The sequence below is a fragment of the Volvox carteri genome (assembly GCF_000143455.1).
Source record: "Volvox carteri f. nagariensis unplaced genomic scaffold VOLCAscaffold_53, whole genome shotgun sequence".
In the NCBI taxonomy this organism is placed as follows: domain Eukaryota; kingdom Viridiplantae; phylum Chlorophyta; class Chlorophyceae; order Chlamydomonadales; family Volvocaceae; genus Volvox; species Volvox carteri.
In genome coordinates this window covers 211,731-231,413 of record NW_003307596.1, presented here as the reverse complement: position 1 = coordinate 231,413, position 19,683 = coordinate 211,731, and the positions used below count along the sequence as shown (strand labels likewise).

The following is a 19,683-nucleotide window of genomic DNA, read 5'->3' as shown; positions in this document are numbered from 1 at the left end:
AGCAGCAGCCCCAGGGAGCGGAGAGCACAAGAAATCGTCTCTTCCCGTTCAGATGGACGTCGCGGAATCAGCCAGAGGCATACCATATACGAACCAACCACATGAAGACTGCAGCGACCCAGATGCGAGTAGACGGCTTTCCTGGAAGAAACCCAGATTGATGCATTGATATGGATGGGTTGCTGACGGTTGCTGACCCAGATCGATATGGTTTGCTTTGCTTGGTAACCCAGATCGGTGTCGATAACAAAGTGTGCAAATGTGTGCCACGGCTTGAGTTCTATCCGCCATTTGAAATTTCGTAGGATTCTGATTCATTCCGTCTTCGCTTCCCTTCCTCTTTCCATTTTCCTCACCCATTTTTCCTCCCCGCATCCCCGCGCACCCGCAACCCCTTTTCCTTCTTGTGTTGCTGCTGCCCACCATGCCGCCGTCACCTGTGTCGCAGATGGTCACACTTTCAACAATGCTGAGCAGTCCGGAGTCCTCGCATTCGGACAAATCCAGAGGCCCGTTGCGGTACCAGATGGTGCGACCCTCAAGGAACCTGCGGCAAGCCAAGGAAAGGAATAAAATCTTGACGGGAAATATGAAAAAGTTCATGCTGTTATGATAATGTGAAGAAGGAAGAAGGTATTGACAGATAGGAAAGTGGATTCTGACTAATTAAAACGTGCATGCTTGAAGGGCGAGGATGTTTGACGGATGTTCATAACGGGAAAGAAGTGCGGATGACTTTACGTAGGGCTGGTCTGTGGCTAGGGCTCAGGTATGATGGCAAGCAACGTCGCACACACCTGGTCAAGGCGTCCGCGATTTTGCGGGGGCTGCAGACGCTGTTGGCCTTTTGGCACACCTCGACTGCAAAAAGAATGCCAGCATGCTTTGATGAGGCGGCACTCCCTTACGGGTGTCATTACGGCGGTCGACAACACCGCGTGGGTGGATGTAGCGGGCTTCCCTGCACGCGCATAAAATAGGACCCACCGCTCACAGGGACCTTGTAGTCCTCTGCATCATCTTGCTCAAAGCTCATGGGCTGGCTGCCAGCGCCATCTGTGTGGAAGTCCATTCCCTACTCTCTCCAATCCGTTAACAAAATCGAAACTGTGCCTCGGAGTCAATTCCAAATCGGTACTAGCGATCTGCTCACATCGCTTTCGCCAAGCAAGTTGCGTTGCAACGTCAAGCTAGCTGCGATGCTACATTCAGAAAGTCCAGCAGACATCGCAGTTCCCGCGATAGTTTGGCTGGTTTCGGAGCAGCAAAACTGCCCATGACAAATCCTGACCCTCTCCCACTTTCCCAGCCTGCACCATGTCCGCTTTCTTGCAGGGTGTGTGAAGTTTACAAGGCGTGGTAAGTTCAAATGGATAGCAATAATAGGCCTCCTCTTCTGCTGGTTCCTCCGGGTCTGCGCGCTGGCCGAGACAAACAGCTTCGCATAGACCAGTACCTCCCAAACCCAAAGCGACCTCGGAAGCTCGACAGCTCACCAAATCCACAGCTGAAGCCTCCAGATGAAGCACCTACTGCGCCTGCAGCATCCCAGCCTTCGTTGGAAACCGCAAACGGTAGCGGTGGCGGTAGCTCGAGCAATCCTGCTGCGATCAGCGCTCGTTGCCAAGTCAGTAATTTAGCGCTGGAGGCCTACTTACAACTTTACTCGGCGTTGACCAAAGGAACCGGCGTGGTTCAGCAGGTAAGGGAAGCGCTTGCTCCGTTACGTGGAGGTTCCCACATCCTTGTACCCAAATTATCCCGGTGCTTAAGAAAAGTTTAAACAATTATTCAACAACTGTAAGTTCCCTGCAAATACATAATCTTACTATGGGAAAAAGGTAGCTCAAGAAGACATGTGTCCCTTGTTACGGCCCGCGTCCGCGTGACCGTTGCGGTTCCCGAACTGCCTGCGCGCATTTCATTAGGAGAATGGGGAATTTCGAAATGCCCCTTCTCCAATTATCCTAACCTCCCGTACGCCCACCATTCGCCAACTCCCCAGCGCCTGGCTAATGTTATATGCCGACCCACTAATCGCGTGCGCGCACTGGGACGCTCAACAACACCCCTTTCCCGTTAAACGACTCAGCTCGACGCAGCTCCACCCACCTCCACTTACCTAGGTTGACTTCGATGCAACCAAAACCATACTAAGTTGAGCGAACCCCCACCTTCAGCTCACATTAACGAATCTGAACTCACATTACCGAACCTCAACTCACACCAACTAACCTCAACCCAATTTAACCAACCCCAACCCACTTCAACCAACCCCAACTCACATCATTGAAGTGAGTTAAGGTTTGGTTGATGTGGGTTGAGATTGACATCCTGGCACCTCGTCGCAATCCACTTCACAACCCCTACCCCTTCCTCGCCCAACCGATGTACCGCTGAGCACCCTAGCTTCACCCTTACCTCGCCCCATGGTGGGAGCCCACGCAGGTCAGTCCCATTGAGGAGCCCTTCTACAAGATTACCGACCTGCGCGCCCTGTTGGACGCCCACGGCCTGGTCTTCACTCGCAACAAGAAGCGCGAACTGCTCGACCGGCTGGAGGGACTTCGACTAGTGCCGCCCGCTCAGCCACAGCAGCTACAGCAGCTACAGCAGCTACAACAGCCAAAGCAACCTCTGCCACAGCAGGAGCAGCAGCGGCAGCAGCATCGCCAGTCGCTGCAGGAGCGATGCGGCGACAAGGAGGCGTTTATTGCTGCCTGTGGTAATGCGTTTAGCAACGCGGAGGATCGCGAAATGAAGCAGCAGGACCGATTGCCACCGCCGGCCCCGCAGCAGCAGCAGCAGCAGCAGCAGCAGCAGTCGCGTTTGAGGCCCTGGCAGCTGCCACGAGCTCCTGAGGCGCCAGACCTGGCGGCTCTAGCAGGCTGGGCCACCGCCGGTGGCGGTGGCGGCGGCAGCGGCGGCAGCGGCAGCGGCGGCGGCGGCAGCGGCAGCGGCAGCAGTAACTACCCGGAGGTCCAGCAGGCACTCCTGGAGGCCTTTGCTGCAGCGCCGGAGATCGGTTTCGCCATTCCGTCATCGATCCGGACGCTGGCGGCGACCCCTGCTGGCAGCGGCGGCGGCGAGGAGGGCGAGGACATTCGCGATGACGAATTGAGCGGCGTCCCGAGCATTGAGGGTGTTGGAGTTGGTGTGGGCGAGGAGGACAGCGACGCGCGCCGCTGGGCCCCGGCCAGGGCCGGTGGCGGCGACGGTGACGGCCGCGACGGCGGCACGTCGGGGGCCGCAGTGGTGACGGCGACGGTGACGGCGGCAGCGACGGGGGTGCACGTGCATGGCTCGGCCGACGATGTTGGTGCCGGGTCTGAGTCGTGGACGGTTGGGCTGCAACATGGATTGGATCCAGATCCAGGTTTGAATCCGGATCCAGATCCGGACTGTGTTCCGTGGTCCAAGGTGAAGAGCCGGGTGGTGGGGGAGTTGCAAGGTAGGAAGGTCAGTGCTGTTGCCGCCGGTGGCGCTGGCGGCGGTGCTGGCGGCGGGAGCAGGCCTAGCGGCGGCGGGCTGAGGTCAACGATGCCAGGAAAAACCCAGGCCGAGCCGGAAGGGCCGAAAGGAGACCCACAGGTACAGCTACAGCAGCTACAGCAGCAGCTACAGCAGCATCAGCTCTTGACGCAGCTGTTACAACAGCAGCACCCGGCTGCGCAGCCGCAACCGCAGCTACTGCAGCAATTGCTACAGCAAATGATTGCACAACAGCAGCAACAGCGCCAGCCCTCTACGGCATCGGACCGCCGTACTAGCAGCGATGGCAGCGGTGCCCCCGGCGCCCCCGCCATTGCCGGCGACCTGCTGTACACGCGGGGCTCCCGTCAGCAAGTCCTGGTGCTTGGCGGCGGCGGTGATGACGACGAACACGATGACGATGACAAGGGTGCCGATGGTGGCGGAGCGTACGGCAGAGGCGGCGGCGGACGTGATGTTCGTGGGGATATGCAGCTTGGGGAGGAGGAGGAAGAGGATGCGGAGGAAGCTCCGCCAGCGGAGGGGGAGCCGGGGTCTGATGGGGAGGTTCCTCTGGGTTGCAGCAGCCCTGGGGGCTCTCAGGACTGCCGTCTGGCGGTGTCAGTATTAGAGTGGCTGGCTCCCGAAGTTATCACCTTCAGCCAGGGTAGGGTAGGGCAGGGGGGTAGGGCAGGGGATAGGGCAGGGGGTAGGGTAGGGGGTAGGGTAGGGTAGGGCAGGGCAGGGGGTAGGGCAGGGGGTAGGGTAGGGTAGGGCAGGGGGTAGGGTAGGGTAGGGCAGGGGGTAGGGTAGGGTAGGGCAGGGCAGGGGGTAGGGTAGGGGGTAGGGTAGGGTAGGGCAGGGCAGGGGGTAGGGCAGGGGGTAGGGCAGGGGGTAGGGCAGAGTAGAGGAGCAGGGTGGGTCAGTGCCGGAGCTTAGTTGTAGCTTGGTGTTGCATGTTATGTATGTGTGTATGTATGTTGTTACAGGGTGGTATAGCTTCACCAGCGGCCCCCTTACCCGAGGTAGCTCCCTGCTCTCCCCTGCGAGAGGGGCACCCTAATCCATTCACCCCATCCGACATCAGAATGTAATCGTTGGGTTCAGCAACTCGCCAAAAGCATCCAACCAAATCTAGCGGATCAACGGCGCCTCAATTTAGTTCCTGATCAGCTCGCAAATTGATATTATCACGTCCTGCACCGTCCATAAGATGGGGGGCCACCTCCCTACTCATCGCTCCTCAAACACCCGAGGAATCGGCAGGTGTATTTGAACCCGGGTGGTCCGGGAACAGAAGCCAGGCCTTAGCCTCTGTCAGCCACCTGCCAGTATGTATGTTGTGTGTGTGCGTGTGTGCGTTTTTGGCCGCCAGGCACGCTAGGCTGGGTAGGATCATCGGCCCAGGGGTGACCTAAGAGCCCTCTCCCGCCCTCGGCGCTTTCATAGTTCGGTATGGACACATGATGTGAATGAAGGCTCTCAGGAAGGCTCCCGCCTCTCCGTCTCAGGTGTTTGTTCCTTCCGCCCATCCCCCCATCATGCGTCAGGAGGAGGAAGAGAACCTTTGCAGCCCTCCCGCCCGTGCACATGTTTTTGTGCGTGTTTGCGTGTTGCACCTCCTTGAGCTGCGCTACTCTCTAGGCTAAGGTGTAGCCTAGGGGCCCATACCTGGAGCCCTGAGGGGGCCCAAGGGCCTGCAGCCTGGCGCTGTCCCAAGCAGGTAGACAACATAAAACAACGCATAAGAAAGACTTTTCCATGTAAGCTGGACGTTCCCGTGGTGAAGGAACTGTCCTTTTAACTTCTTTCTTGCCCCTTCCCGGGCTTTCATTTTTTCAATCCCCACCCGTCTCCCTCCCCCGCATAGCAGCTGATTTCTGCAATTTGCAAATGATTTCCCTTCCAACCCTCCTTTCACACACGGCAATCTACCTAACTCTCCTTCCGCTGCATCACCTTTTTTGTTATATCTTTTTTACGTGACATTATTTTAATTAATTCTCCCTCACCGTGCAACTTCCGCGCCTCGGTCCCAGCCCACTCCGCCAGCTCCGAGCCCCTGATCAGCAGCGGACAGCTGCTGGGGCGCAGAGTGGCCTTCGCACTGCCGACGGAGTTTAGGTACATGGATGCCAGGGCGGGGGAGGAGGTGCTGCCGCCGGGTAGGTGAATGGATGGGTGATGGCGGGAGAGAAGTGTCCACAAAGCCTCGAAAGCACTACTAGTTCATGACCTCATAAACTGTGTGGATTTCTTCCTTGCATTCCGCTTTCTGGATCCTGGTTTTTGGAATCTGCTTTCTTTAATTCTGCTTTCTGTCCTGTCCTGGAGTCCTATAGAAGCTATTTCCCCCTTTTGTATCCCCCCACCCCACAAAACCAACTTACACTCCGAAACCCAACTCCGAAACCACCACAGGTGTGTACCAGGGCCGCGTCACGGAGAGCCTCGGTCGGGGCTGTCAGGCCGACGTGTGTGGAGCCCACCAGGAGGCACAACAGGACGACGCAGAGGAGGAGGGGGAGGGAGGCTGCTCGGGGGCGGGGGAACATGACTTCTTCTTCGTCAGGGTCATGACGCAGGTAGGCGGAGGGCAGGGGGGTAAGACGAACCACCGATACATAACCACTAATAAAGCAGATACCAGAGATAGACGATTACTCCAGGGTTAGACAGATACAGCATCAGGAAAAAATCCTAAGTTACTGACCAGTATTGAGTTGGATAGGGCAGGGGGGTTAGGGGGATTACAGTACCCGCACAGGTGCGGGGGGAAGGGGCCATTCAAAGCCGGGGGGCCATTCGGCCATGAACCGTTCGTAAAGTTAATGTTACGGACGGTGTCGGGGGCGACTGTCGACATCCTCCCGGCTCCGTTTGAGCGGGTAAAGCGCCGGAGCGCTGCGTGCCTAGTCTCCTCCCAGACTTCGAAGAGAAAGCTAGCTATTGCCATGGTTAGGCAGGGCCGGAGGAAGAGGATATGGGGCGGACAGGTATGAAGGGTCCAAGGATAGGGGGGAAAGGTAGGTAGGGAGGTAGGTAGGGCGTAGGGGAGCGGGGTGGGTCAGGGGTGCAACAACACGAAGGGTTTTGATTGGAGAGGTTGTCCGATCTATCAGAGGTCGTCAGGTGGGACAGGACGGGGGGGGGGGGGCTAATACAGAAACCAAGGGTGAGATCGGCTGGTGGTTCATACCAGAGGGAGCCGCCGGCAGTGATGCAACCTGGGTCGATGTTGTCGTTTCCAAAGGGTTTGATCCAACTCTTCCTCTCTGTCCCCGGGAGTGAATACGGGCCAACGCGACTGTACGGCATAGTACGGCGTCGATGTTTCGGGGTTCATTACCCTGGCAGGGTGGTTGCAGTTTCTCGACCTGTCTAGTGGCGGCGTGGGTCCCTTCTTCGCTTCTTCGCTGCCCCCCGCTACATATGCACGGACTTCCTCCTCCCTCCCCTCGTTTTTTCCCTAACCCTCGGCCACCGGCCCCCCTCCACATACCTGCCGGTAAGCTGCTTAAGGCAAAAGGTTCCGGAATGCTCCTAACAACATGCCGTTGCGCCACATTGATTTAGGTTCCGGCGGCGGTGTTTTCTTTGGACGTCGGCAGACTCTTTCGGATGCAACTTTCCCTTTCCCCCCCTCCCACAGCCTCATCTGGGCATACGAGGCCGATTGGAACTCAAACTGGATCTGTCAGCCGCCAACAGGGTATCCTCCTTCCAAGAGCTGGTGGGACTAACCCTAGGACAACTGCAGGACGCCTGGGTACTCATAGGCGGCGGAGGAGGGCCCGCGACCGCCCAAGAGAGAACCATGGGTCGCTCGGCAGCGGAGGAAGGGCAAGGGACACACGCATGGGGCTTGGGTAGGGGGCGGCGAGGGGGCACGGTGGGAGCGGGGACGGCCGCGGGAGGTCGCCAGCAGAGGGGCGCGGGCGGGAGGGGGCCGGGCATGGCGGTGCAGAGGAGCTTTGGAGGCAGTGGAAGGTCGTGTGGCGGTAACAGCTGCGGGTTTGGGACATGCGGTGCCGGGGGTGCTGGGACGAGCGGTACGGTGGTGGGTTTGGGGGCCCGAGGTCGCGGTGGTGGCCAGTCGGGAGCGGTTGCGGGGCGGCCCAGCAGCGACGGTGGCGGACGTGGGTCGATCCGCGGCGGTGGCGGTGGCGGTGGCAGAGCCGCGGGGGCCCTGGTCGGCCCCAGACGTGGGGCTTATAGGTGACGAAGGCGGTAAGAGGCAGGTGGGGGGAGGGGAAAGCGCGGAAGGGCGCTTGCGCTTACGTTCTGGAAGTCTAGGTTGCTCTGGTTGCTGGGTGTTTTGAATGTTTGAATGCAACAGCTAGTGTACGCTCTCGTGTATGTATTGTACGTGCGACAAAGCAGCCTCGGCACGCAGGTGCGCTGGACCGAGCTTGGTGACTGCAGCCTGCCGTACATCAAATTTTCCTTGGAGACGGTCCGGTGTTATGTACGGCCCTACGCGACTCTCATGCGGCGGATTATATCAACACCTACAACTGCCCAACCCGACATTCTTGGCAAGGTCCAAAGTGTAGCGGGAGAGAAACAAAAGTGGTGTCACGATTCGTCCCCATCCTTAGCCCCCGCAAGGACTCGTGCGGAACTTGTAGCTTGTAACTTAGCCCGCAATAATAAAAAAAGAATAATAATGAGTACGCCGGTCGCAGCCTGGCGTGCGTTAAATAGGGGAGACTGAGAGGGGTTTTGGCACTTAGTCTGTGTGTATGCCCACTGTATGCCCACATCACCATCTTATCTGTAGTCCGAAGGAAACATGTTGATTACACCAACACCACGCGCTCAACAGGCGATGGCACATCATGGGTCTCAAATACTTTCTAGGGCTGTCTCTTTTTCTCTCCCTCTCCTTCCTTCCTTCTCTCCCTCTCCTTCCTTCTCTCCCTCTCCTTCCTTCTCTGCCTCTCCCTCTCCCTGTCCGAAACATTTCCCACTCGTTATGCTTCCATGCGTTGCGATTATCCGGGCGTCCGCACGTCCGCCTTCCCAGTATCAAGTTTGCTTCAATGCCGTCCTCGGACCCGCTTTCCGTCCCCCACGTCGCATCGGTTTCAGTTAAGAGATTGCCGCACAGTAATCCGCGGCTTGCCCTAACCGCTGCGTTCTGGCCAATACCGCAGAAGGGTGCCCTCGGATTTCTCAGTAGATATAGCAGAAGGATAACCCATCTTAACCTTCAAAACAGTGGTTGAGGTTGAGGTTCGCTCGAGGTTCGCTATAATCCGCATTTGTCAAACGGCACCCCCGTACCTTCGTTTAACTCTTAAGACTCCCGACTCTCCAACCCGGAACGTCGCCGTGTTGGCCCTCAAAGGTAATCCCCGCCCGCGCGCTGCTCCCGCCGTTGCGGAGCGGCTATCTGCATGGCCGCCGCCTGCACGGCGCCGCACTTTGATAGGCGTGAGTCAATGGCGGCCAGCGCTGTGAGGGGGTAGTTGGTGACCACGGCATCCACTCCCACATCCAGGACCGCGCGAAGGACCTCCGCCTGGTTGATAGTCCAGGCGAACAACTGCTTGCCTGCAGGAAATACGGCGTATTGGGCCCGTAAGGAGGGCAGAAGAGGGCAGGGGGCCCCGTGGTGTGGAAGGGAAGGTGATGGGGGGAGGGGAAAGCGCAGGTTAGGTTTGCTGTGGACGCCGGCGGTGGCAGCAGTAGCTTCAGCAAATAGCAGCAGGGCCTGGCAGGTATGGTGACAGGAGCCAATAACCCAGCACGAGGAAGACATGGACGTGAAAGGAGGCGGATAAAGGAGGAGAAAATGAGCAACGGTAGGACGAGGAGCAGGACATGAGGAGGAGAAGGTAAAAAGGGAGGTGCAGCAACTGGTCAGGCCTGGTCCAATGTTGCTTTTATGGCGTCCAGGGGCATGGAACGGTCTGCCTGAGATGTGCAACGTATGAACACCCCAACGCGACCCCACTCGTACCCACTCATCCTCCCTTTCGCCCATCCGCTCGCGCATACACAGCCCCCCGCATCCCGCCACCACCACTCACCTAGCGCATCCTAACCACGGCACATCCCGATGCGCACAACCCTCTAACCTGCCCCATGCAACATCTCCAGCAGCTGCGGTTCCACCATGGCGAAATGAACCCCCACAACCGCCGGCTCGTCAGGGCGCCAGCCGCCTCCGGGCTGATGGGATGTAGGCTGCGATGGTTTCGGAACCTGATGGCTTGGCGGACGGTCCCGCCGCTGCCGCCGCCGCCTCCAGCGCCCATCGCCACCGCCGCCCGGCGGCAGTAGGATTCCGTCGTTGTCCTCGTCGTCCTCTTCGACGCCGTCTTTGGCAGCCTGGTCTTGGGCGTAGTAGCCGAGAGGCCCCGAACGGGCGCCTTCGGCTCCTGCGGTTGCAGCCTCGGCGGCGCCGCCGAACCTTAGCGGGTGTTGCATACCTAGCTGACGGCTTTCCTCGGTTTCGTTCATCACAATATAACCAGTGCGCTGACCTGGTGTAAAGTTCCGAACAGAAAAAACAGCACAAAAAGATCACAATCACTAGTTTGGCAAGGGGATCAGAGGTTATTGAATATATAAATAGGTTTTGGCATATCCTGCGCGGGAGATAAGATTTGGAAGGGATGTCCGGTTGGGCGACCCCCCCCCAAAACGCGTTGACCTAAATCGCCTGGCACGGGTTTCGTACCCTTAACGACCAACTGACCTGCGGGTCACCCGCCACTGATGCACGCGCGATTACCGTGTCCAATTAAACCGCGGGCCGCTAAGCGGCCCAAAAAAAGCGATAAAAACTGACCACGGGCTTCAGTGATCTGCGCTGACCCACGGGTCACCTAACCAACACTCCGCAAGCGTCATTCACTAACCCGGCGACAGCTCCAGCACCCGCCGCACCACTCGGTCGCTCTTGGCCCAGATGAGGCAGTTGGTACAGCGAGTAGCCGCCACAAGGCTCACCAGTGCCTCAGCGATGGCGAGCTCGTCCAAAGGTTCCCCCGCCTACAGAAAAGCGCCGCCGTACAGAAACCGCACCATCAACACAGCGCTTGACGAGGGCATATACGCTAGCATCCTTACAACTTGGTTACTTGTAAGAACTTCTAACCTTTAACGGCCATGGTAGGCGAACCAGTCTAGCACCCATCCCGTCCCCCTACTGCACCTCCGCTGCCGCACCTTATCGTTATAGGTTTTGACGTCCAGGGTTACGCAGGACACGAAGGGCGACGTGAGTCGTACGGCCTCCTCCACACTCATCACTGCCTCTCCTGAGGGCCATCGCAGGGACAACAACTCTGAAGAGGGAAGATCGCCCACCTAGGAAAAAAGGGGCAAGTGAAAGGGGTGGGGTCGTTACATAGGAAAGGGGTAAATGAAGGGGAAGAGCGAAAATGCGTGAGGGGTCTTCATTACGAAGATGCACATGAAATAAATTACGCTATGAAGCGATGCGGCAGGCAGAAAGAGGGAGAGTGAGAGAGAGAATGTGTGTGTGTGTGTTTAATTATCTGTGTTCGTGTGTTCGTGTGTCTGCGTGTGGAAACCGTATTTGTGACCTGCATCCTGTACCGGGAACCTGTACTTCGGTCAAATCTTCATTCCATGACCACCCAGGCCGCCAAACCTACCTTCCCTGCCTGCACTCGCCAACATCCTCGCCAACATCCTCGCCAACATCCACGCCCACCTGCACCCCTCTCCTCCCTAGCAGCTGCGCCAGCTCCCGCACGTGCATCACCACCAAGACGCCGTCTCGAGAGAGCGCCGCATCCACCTCCACACAGTCCGCGCCAGCTGCCAGGGAGGCGCGAAATGCTGACACGGTGTTTGGCGGCGCGTGGGTTGTGTCGCCTCCGTGGGCGCATACCAAGGGAGGCCGGGTCTGACAGCGGAACGGGAAGGGGGAGGGAGGGAGAAGCGGAGAGGCGGCGGCTTGTTAGGAAGGAAAGGAAAGGAAAGGGAAGGAAGCGATACGAACCTTACGCAACTGTGTCACGAAGATCACCTCACTCCCACTGGCCTTCACCCCACCCCACACAAATGCGGTGTATGCAATGTAGAATGCAATGGTATTGGAAAGACAGGCGAAGAAAGCAAAGGTTCCCCCAGGTCCCCCCAGGCTGCGATCAGGGGGCGTAGCTTACTCGTCGGCAAAAAGACTGGCTGGGAGGCGCCAGCAGGGCTTCCGACTCCCTCGCACGTTTCTGTGCCACAGGCAGTTCGTGACGCAGATACCAGACTGCCAGGAGCGTGGTGGCGACGCAAGCCGCGATGACGAGGAGGAAGGCGCGGAAGAGGGGTTGTTGCGCCCGGTTGCGAGGCAAGGGCTGTAACCTAAGGGGATGTGGGCAACGGATGGAGTAAAGAGGACCGTGAGGTCGGTTGGCGCGGTCGGCCTGTGCGTTTTGGGTATAGTTGGGTCGCCGCAGCAGGTTTTTCCTTGCCTTCCTGCATCAATGCTCTTCGTGAAGGGCACGCTTGTGACAAGGTGCAGCTGTTGCAGCGCTGCTGTGCCAGTGACTTGCGATGGTCCAAAACGTACAGTCGACTTCATTTATATCTTTCCTTCTGTGCTGGCATTATTTCCTATTTCATGGTGTTGATAACTTCGGCAAAATCACGTGTTACATTTCTTTGCTTAGGTCAACGAAGGGCGGGAGTTGGTATTCGGTCGTACAACTCCCTGGGTTTTCTCCGCCACACCAAGGTTTTGAAGCTTGGCACAATTAAAACTTAGATCATCTCGCATCTTACCTACATCATCTGGCAGGCGCCATTGTAAGATAACAGCCGCACAACTGAGTCGTCGACTTAAATTACAACCGCATTAAGCGTTGATCGGACAATGGGCAAAGCATCCCAGTCATTGGGCGTTTCTATCCTGGAGAAGATTCTCATGGTGCGCCAAGGAGTTGCTTCACTCCGCTTGCTCGCAACTGCCGCTGCAGAGCTACTCGATGCCTCTGCCGCGCAGGTTGTCCTGGGCATTGTTGCTGGCATCGTCATCGGTTACTGCGTCATGGAGACCGCGGACATGGTGCGTACTTGCCGTCAAACATACATAATCCATCTATGCAAAGCGTCATTCAGCATGGCCATCGCGTTCTCCTGTCCCCTTCCCACCGGCAGGCCTTCGGCGTGGGTACCGACAACAAAATCCTCCAACAGCCGGTCCACACTTGATAGCACGTCTCAGCGCGCGCATAACCTGGGCGAGCATGCCAGTCAAACACGAATCTCCCTACAAGCCAAAATACGTGGCCCCTCCCCCACGAAGCAGCAAGCTTGTCTGTTATCCGATTTCATCCGACAATCCATCTCGCCACAAGACAGTACTCCCCCGCAGCGGACATGCAGCACACTCCGCCTACCCGCCCCGCGACCCCGAGTCCCCGACTCTGCCAGTCAACCCGCCTCCCGGCGGCGGTGCGGGGGAGAAGGCCTCGGTCAACGTCCCAACGACAACCTTCTGTTGGCCCTGCTGCGCCATCGCGTTGACCTCCGCTCGTGTTTTGAGCAGCGCTTGAGCCTCTGCCACGTCGCCCCGCTGCCAGGCTATTAGCGCTGAGCTCTGCAGTGCTCGACCGAACGAAAATGACAGCGCCCAGGGCCTGTGCGTGGGAAGGGGGAAAGAACGCAAGAACGCCAAGAGGCACACGGACATACATACATACATACATTTGTAAGAAGCAATAAGGGGCAGGGGCCACAGTTGGGTGGTGCTACATCATTGCAGCAGCAGACAAGGGCATCTATCCAGATGACTCAGGCAGCGACGCTGTCGACAACGACGAGGATGCATTAGACGCAGGGGCCCGGAGTGAAGGCCAAAACGAAGCCACCGAAGGAAAGGCGGGTCAAGGCCTGATGAGGTGGATTCCACATGTGTAGAGATGACTCAGTACAATGCAGTCGAAACTTGCTGACGAGCTCGGCGAATTGAAACCCCAACAACCCCAAAACACGACACGTTTGAATGTGTGCGTGTGTGTGAGAGCGCCCAGACGGAGAGAGTTTATGTGGTAGGGTGGCAAAATGGAAATCGCTTGTTCACGCGGCAATGGAGCAGCGTGTGCTGTCTGAGGCGGGTCGGAACGTCGTGACGTACGACATCATCATCGCTAGGTGCGCGTGTTGTTAATAAAGGATAGTGATGGAAGTGATCACCATGACAGTGGTTGCAACGAGAAGGGATAACACAGGACAGTGCTGTACAATGCGGTACAATTTGGCAGCATAGCGTCGTTCGGACATCGGCTAGGTTTATGCTACATGGTGTATGTGTGTTTTTAGGTATGTCTGTATGTCGTGTATGGTGGTTAAGAGTGCAGGGGTCACAGACTCACAGGGGTTGCTTCCCTGCCAGCATCCGCTCCTGAGCCAGCCGGCTAATTGCCAGCAGGTTGGCGGTCGTGGCCGCCTCACCCTGGCCGCCGGACAGGAACACGATACCGGGAACGACCCGTGGGACGGTCCGTAGCAATACGCGTAGCGTGGCGTTGGCGACCTGAGGTTACGATGGCGGGCAAGGAGGTTAATGGAATGTGTAGGGAGACCTACCGCGGCGGTGATGGCGCCTGTGCATAGCCAAATGGCGGGAGTGGATCGGGCAATCAATTTGGTCATTTAGTCGTGGCGACGGTGCTAGTAATCGTGTTCCATGAATGAAATTGGATTCAAATGAGGCGTATGTCGAGGCGTGATAAAATGTGGCGTTGCGTTGTGTTCGAAAATGTGTTATCGCGCGGTGGCGGGTTTGGGGAGGAGAGAGGGGACGGGTGCATTGACTGCTACTTTTACTAAACTTCTTTCCTAAACCCTCATCTCTAGCCGGAAATCTGCACTTGCGCTATCGCGTAACGTCCGAGTTCCCATGTCTTTTCCCCGTTGAAAACATACATACACACGCACCTTACAAACACGCACGTGTCTTTCTGAGTCTCATGGAGCTCTCCCCCCACGCACCTGGTCCGGCTCTGCCTGTACGGCAGCCTGCTGACCAGGAGTCACAAACGCCACCTTGAGCAGCAAGCCCCCGGGATCCACGTCGGGCTGACGCCGTAGCGCACGAAACACACCACGAAGAACCTGAGGACCAGGGGGTAAACGTGGAGAGATACAGAGAGGTAAAAATGTCAAAAATAAAAAAGTCAAAGCGACAATAATACCCGAAAAGTCTCAACTACCAGCTGCCGAAGTCCCAAGCCAAGAAAAGAAAAGGACGACAGCTGGAAGGACACCAGAGTAAGTTAGGGACAAGGAGGGTGGTCCCCTTATGGGAAGACAGCCAACGAAGTTAAAAGTAAATGATAGGCCCCCCAACGCATGAGTCAGATATTTGGATGCGCGCTGGGAGCACAGCTGGAGGACAGCTGACGCTATCACGGAGACGTCGCCGTCGTTATCGTACACGCAATCCCTCACACTTTGCCGCCGTACCCGTGCTGCTGCCGCTGCGGCGCGCTGCAGGTCGTGATCTCCTTCCGCCAGCACCTCGGGCTCCAGGATGGGCAGCAGGCCGCAGGTCTGAGCCGCCGCCGCGAAAGCCGCCAGATCAGCGGCGTTGCGGCGGATGGCGCCGCAGCTGGGTGTGTGGCGACCCACGCGGAATACGGCACGCCATTTTGCAAATACGGCACCGCCGCGTTCGCGAAAGCGCGTGCAGCGCGCGGCAAGCCCCTCAAGCCCCTGGCACAGTCGGTGGGAGAGGGGCGAGTGAACGGAAGATAAAAAAAGAGAACAGAAACCGTAAAATCAAATGGCAATGACCCGCAAATGAACAGTGAAGCCCAGCAAGCGTTCAATAAAAGTTCACGGGCGATGTGTCTGTGGGGTGGGTGGGAAAGGATGGGGGGGAGGGCGTAGGGTGGGTTGAACAACCCCAACACCCCAGAAGTCGAACACACTCCGAACCCGGATATGTCACGCCAGGCCTCCACGGCGTCCTGGTCCGATTGACTAGAGGAAACCAAGGCCGCGCGCACCACAACAATATCCCCATCGATCCCGCCTACCCTTCGACTGCGCTCCTAAGCAGGCACGTAAAACACGCGCATGAAGCACTCTTTCCCCCGATCTCTGATACGCACACAAACACACACACATATACACGTGTTTCCTTCAACAAAGGATAGGACCCCACCTACCCGTGTCGATCGCTCCCCCGCTTTCTTGGGCTGCAGCGGCACTGTCCCCTCGTCCAGCTTGATACCCACAGCTATGCCGCGAGAGGCTGCCGACTGAACATCCGGGCCACCGTGGATGAACGTCTCCTCATGGAGGATCTGAAGGGTAGGAAGAGGGGTTTCGGCTGCGATGTGTAGGGTGCGGGATGGGGTGCGATGGGCCTGTGCGCAGCTTTCCTAAAGACTTCTGATCATAGGGCTTAACGGACTTGGCAATTGGTCAAAAAAATTTTGGTCGTTGAAGGCTTTCCTCCGCAGCAGCGCAATCTTCGGACTTTGGAGATCACGGAGGGGTGTAACCGACCCATGGCGACCCCGTCTGGTCGGCCTCCTCTACCAGAAGCTATTACTTGGCGCAAAGAAACGGAGGTACCACCGGGTGCTGCTACTGCTGCGATTCTTTAAATATGGGAACTCACCAGGCCTGAGATGTGGTCCTCTAGTCCGGGAGCCGAAAGGACTGCATGGCGCCATTGCCGCCGTACAGCGAGCGTGTTAGGAACGCCCTTGCCCAGTAGCTTCCCAAAGGTGGCCGGGCTTTCATCGGCCGCAAGAATGCCCTTGCTGGGATGCAGCAGCTGCCGAGCGATATCCCGGAGGGCCGTGTTAGGGGGTGCAGGACGCGTTTGGGTGCTGCCGGTGGTGGCCCAGTAGGTCGCTGCAATTGCTGCAGCTGCGAGCAGTAACGAGATCACGATGGCGCCCGTGTTGTCTCCTCCAGCATTACGCGTACCGCTGGACTTTTTGGACGAGGCTCCGGGACGCTGGACAGTCCGGCGGGAGGAGGCCGTAGCTGCTCCATCGCCCTCGGCAATAAGTTCCGACGCTGCCTTTTGTTTACTCAGAGACATAAGATTGATATTGCCCGAATTTCGAATATGATAAAGTGTTCCTAAGTGGACACACTGTAACCTCTAGGACAGCCGCGCACCGAAAGTCCAGATATCATAGTTTGCGGCAACACCATAGTATCAGCGGGCATTCAGGCTAGTTATAGCTGACCTGGACACGATGTGCAACTTTCCATTGTTTGAAGAATTAAATGGAAATCATAACGATCCTTGCCCCACACGAATCTGCGCTGAGATGGAGGCTTGTAAGGGCCACAATTAGCGGTGTGCTGTATGCTCAGAAAATAATAAGCTGGCAACCTAGTGAAGTCATTTCAGGGCAAGACTTTATGGTTACAATCAGTCAGTCAGGTAGCACCACAACGACCAAACGACGACAGTGGTACGCGTCTTGAAATTCAGTGATTCTGCAGGTGACCTGGACAGATGGAGCTCGCTTCCCAAGCCTGCATTGGGAAGGTGTAGACGTTGTGAAGCCGTGGAAAGGGTTTGAAAACCACATGCTCCGAGTGCAAGACTCCGGCCTCGCAAAAGTGCACGAAGCTTATAATACAGACTGCTGTTGTAGGTCATTCATTTCGTTTTGCTTTTCCGTTTCATGTGGATCCAGACTGCCGCATGCCATGCGGTGTAACCGCACTATTGGGAGCAACATGCCATCCCGTTGCTTTCCTCTGGCTGGCCATGCGCGGGACGATGCCAGAGTGAGCAGGGCTAACTACCGACATGTCACTCAATTACGCGATCGCCGTAAGTAGACATCTATGATGTAAATTCTGAGCTGACTAAGTACGACAACGCGACCAATCCAGGCGGTGGATGTGACAACTCGCCTGGTATTTGTTGCTTCAGAGACAAATGCCATATTCTGTTATTGAAAGAGGGAAAACGATTGAGAGGCCCGAAGAAGACGGGCCTTACGAACAACAAAAGCAAGATAAGTGTACCAGCTTAATGCGCGTAAGAAATGACGGCCCTGAGTACACGAAAAAGTTATCGTTCTTTCAAGGTACGCAGCTAGCTAGAAACTACACCATGGAAAAGACATGTGGCAGAGGCGCAACCACGACGTTCGCACAGGCTGATTCATTCCACTGGCAATAACGGCATGCGGGCCCCTGCCGTGTGTTTCCTGTGTCGCGGGTCCTAGGCAACCACAAGATAAGCCTCTCCCACACACCAGGCCACACGACCCGCACTTGCCCGTTCGGTCACCGTGGGGATCGAACCCACAGCTGCCCCCCATGGGGCGTACTGAAAAGCAGATACACGCATGAGCTCTTTTCGGTTACGTCACAAGGTTCGCCGAGAAAATCCTAACCCCGAACCCCAGCTGCCGTACACGACCAGCGCGTCCACCCACCGTCTTGAACTCAACGCACAGACATACAGATGTATGCCAGGCACATGCTATGGCAATACTACAACGCCTAAAAGCCACGGAGGAAAGGAAAACACCGCACATCAGCCCAGACTAGCGTCCAAAGCGGGTAACTGAGTTTCGGCCTTCGGCTCGTATGGGTAGTCTTACAGGTATGGGGTCACGCACCCTCAACCATGTAACACACACACACACACATGCTATGGCGTAGTGTGTCAGGTCACAACCCAGTCAAGCTCCAGAACCATGCGTGAGCACAACCCATGTTAGCTAGCACCAGGTACATGTGGGCGGCAGGAGGGGGCGAAGCAGGCGGAGGGCAGCATTTCGGATGCATCCAGAGCTGTTGCTGCTGTTGTTGTTACGGAGTGGGAGGCTTATGGGCCATTTGAACATATTGTCATTTCTACGATTTATCACCATACCGCACCATCCACCATTACCACACTGTACTGCGCCAAAGGAACCCCAAGTCCAAGGCGGTGATCCTGCCTTCTAGGATCCCTCCTCATCCAGTCACCCGATCCTCCGCTGAGATACAGGGTTCAGCAATCGCAAGGAATCCAGCGTGCGAATCTCGGTCCATCAACTGTGACCTCAACTCCAAACCTCAGCAGCCATAATCTCACGCTCCCGGCAATATCGGGTGTCGACCCAGGAATAAAATCTTGGACCTTAAGCCGCATATTGCGGTAGTGTCACCGGACCGGAGCTGTTGCGTAATGACATACGAAAAATAGTAATGCGGGTGACGTGCACACAAACACGGACATGTACAAAAAAAATAGGCAGGTCATGTAGCTGGCGGCTGGCAGTATATATACATTAAAGATTACGATGAGGAGGAGCAACAGGTGCACATTATGAATCGTACCCGAGGTCCTGATGAAGCATGGCTCTCGAGAAGATCTTTTGAATCGGAAGGTCGGCCGCAAATAACAGGGTTGCGCGCGAACAGAATATTAATGTACCAAGATTACACTGTGCAAGATTGCGACATTCATGGCTAAAAGTTTGACGAGGTTTATGCCCCGACGATCCTTTAAAATCCATTGCAAAAGCCCGTAAGCAGCCAGTGGCAGCACCAATAATTCGGTCAAATCGCTTGAACACCATTCATTCCTTCAAGACGTTAAGTCTCCTTCCAGACGTCACTGCTTTTGGCGCAGGCACAAGGCCTTGTGTCTTTCAACGGATATTGTCATCACATGTGTCTATGAGAATCCCCAGGTCTTTCACATCTAGGCCTACGCTAGGCCTACGCTACAAAGAAAATCGTGCTCTGCGGCTTTTACAGTGAAAAGGGCAGGAGCTATCAATTGCGGCAATTTACCTTCCAACATGCACAACACCGTAAAGCAGGAAACGGATATAGATTCATGAAATGCTCAAGTAAATTTTAAGATACTTGCCTGCCATTATTGGTTGCTGGCGACGTAGAGGACCAAGAAAATCTAGAGGAGCCGCGCTGCCTCGCAAACTCTCAAACGTAAGGCCGAAATAACAAAGGCACAACGAAGCCGCGCGGTACGAAAGCGACGAAAGGATATGTGTAACGCTTAGTTTTGCGCTCTTCGACAGGAGAGGTTCTCTGCTCAGCAGTGGCGCTCGGTCGCAGCCTCGCTCGGCTCGGCCCGTTCCTGCAGCAGTGCTGGGTACGTGAATTCGCGGAGGTGTAGGCAACAGGGTTGTGATCGCTGCAGGGTCGGCGGGTCTTCACCAGACTTATGATGCATAGACCCTTACCGTGCGCATGCCTTCCTGTATTGCCACGCGTTCATCACTTGTG

At 56.5% G+C, this 19,683-nt stretch overlaps 2 protein-coding genes across 2 annotated transcripts; one reads left to right on the top strand and one right to left on the bottom strand.

Annotated features, from left to right (window-relative positions):
• Positions 1 to 1,520: 1,520 nt before the first annotated feature.
• VOLCADRAFT_96534 (uncharacterized protein) lies at positions 1,521 to 8,109 on the top strand (the record flags this gene model as incomplete). The annotated part of the gene is made up of 10 exons (XM_002955607.1): positions 1,521 to 1,627; positions 2,835 to 3,154; positions 3,371 to 3,459; positions 3,844 to 4,156; positions 5,511 to 5,636; positions 5,893 to 6,056; positions 7,124 to 7,204; positions 7,305 to 7,712; positions 7,811 to 7,867; positions 7,897 to 8,109. 10 exons carry the CDS (start codon positions 1,521 to 1,523, stop codon positions 8,107 to 8,109), a joined length of 1,878 nt encoding a protein of 625 aa, XP_002955653.1.
• A 4,175-nt stretch (positions 8,110 to 12,284) lies between these two features.
• VOLCADRAFT_83313 (uncharacterized protein) lies at positions 12,285 to 16,775 on the bottom strand. The gene is made up of 6 exons (XM_002955560.1): positions 16,082 to 16,775; positions 15,624 to 15,761; positions 14,917 to 15,165; positions 14,443 to 14,565; positions 13,824 to 13,984; positions 12,285 to 13,088 (listed from the first exon to the last, which is right to left on the bottom strand). Exons 1-6 carry the CDS (start codon positions 16,511 to 16,513, stop codon positions 12,845 to 12,847), a joined length of 1,347 nt encoding a protein of 448 aa, XP_002955606.1. The 5' UTR covers positions 16,514 to 16,775; the 3' UTR covers positions 12,285 to 12,844.
• Positions 16,776 to 19,683: the final 2,908 nt, after the last annotated feature.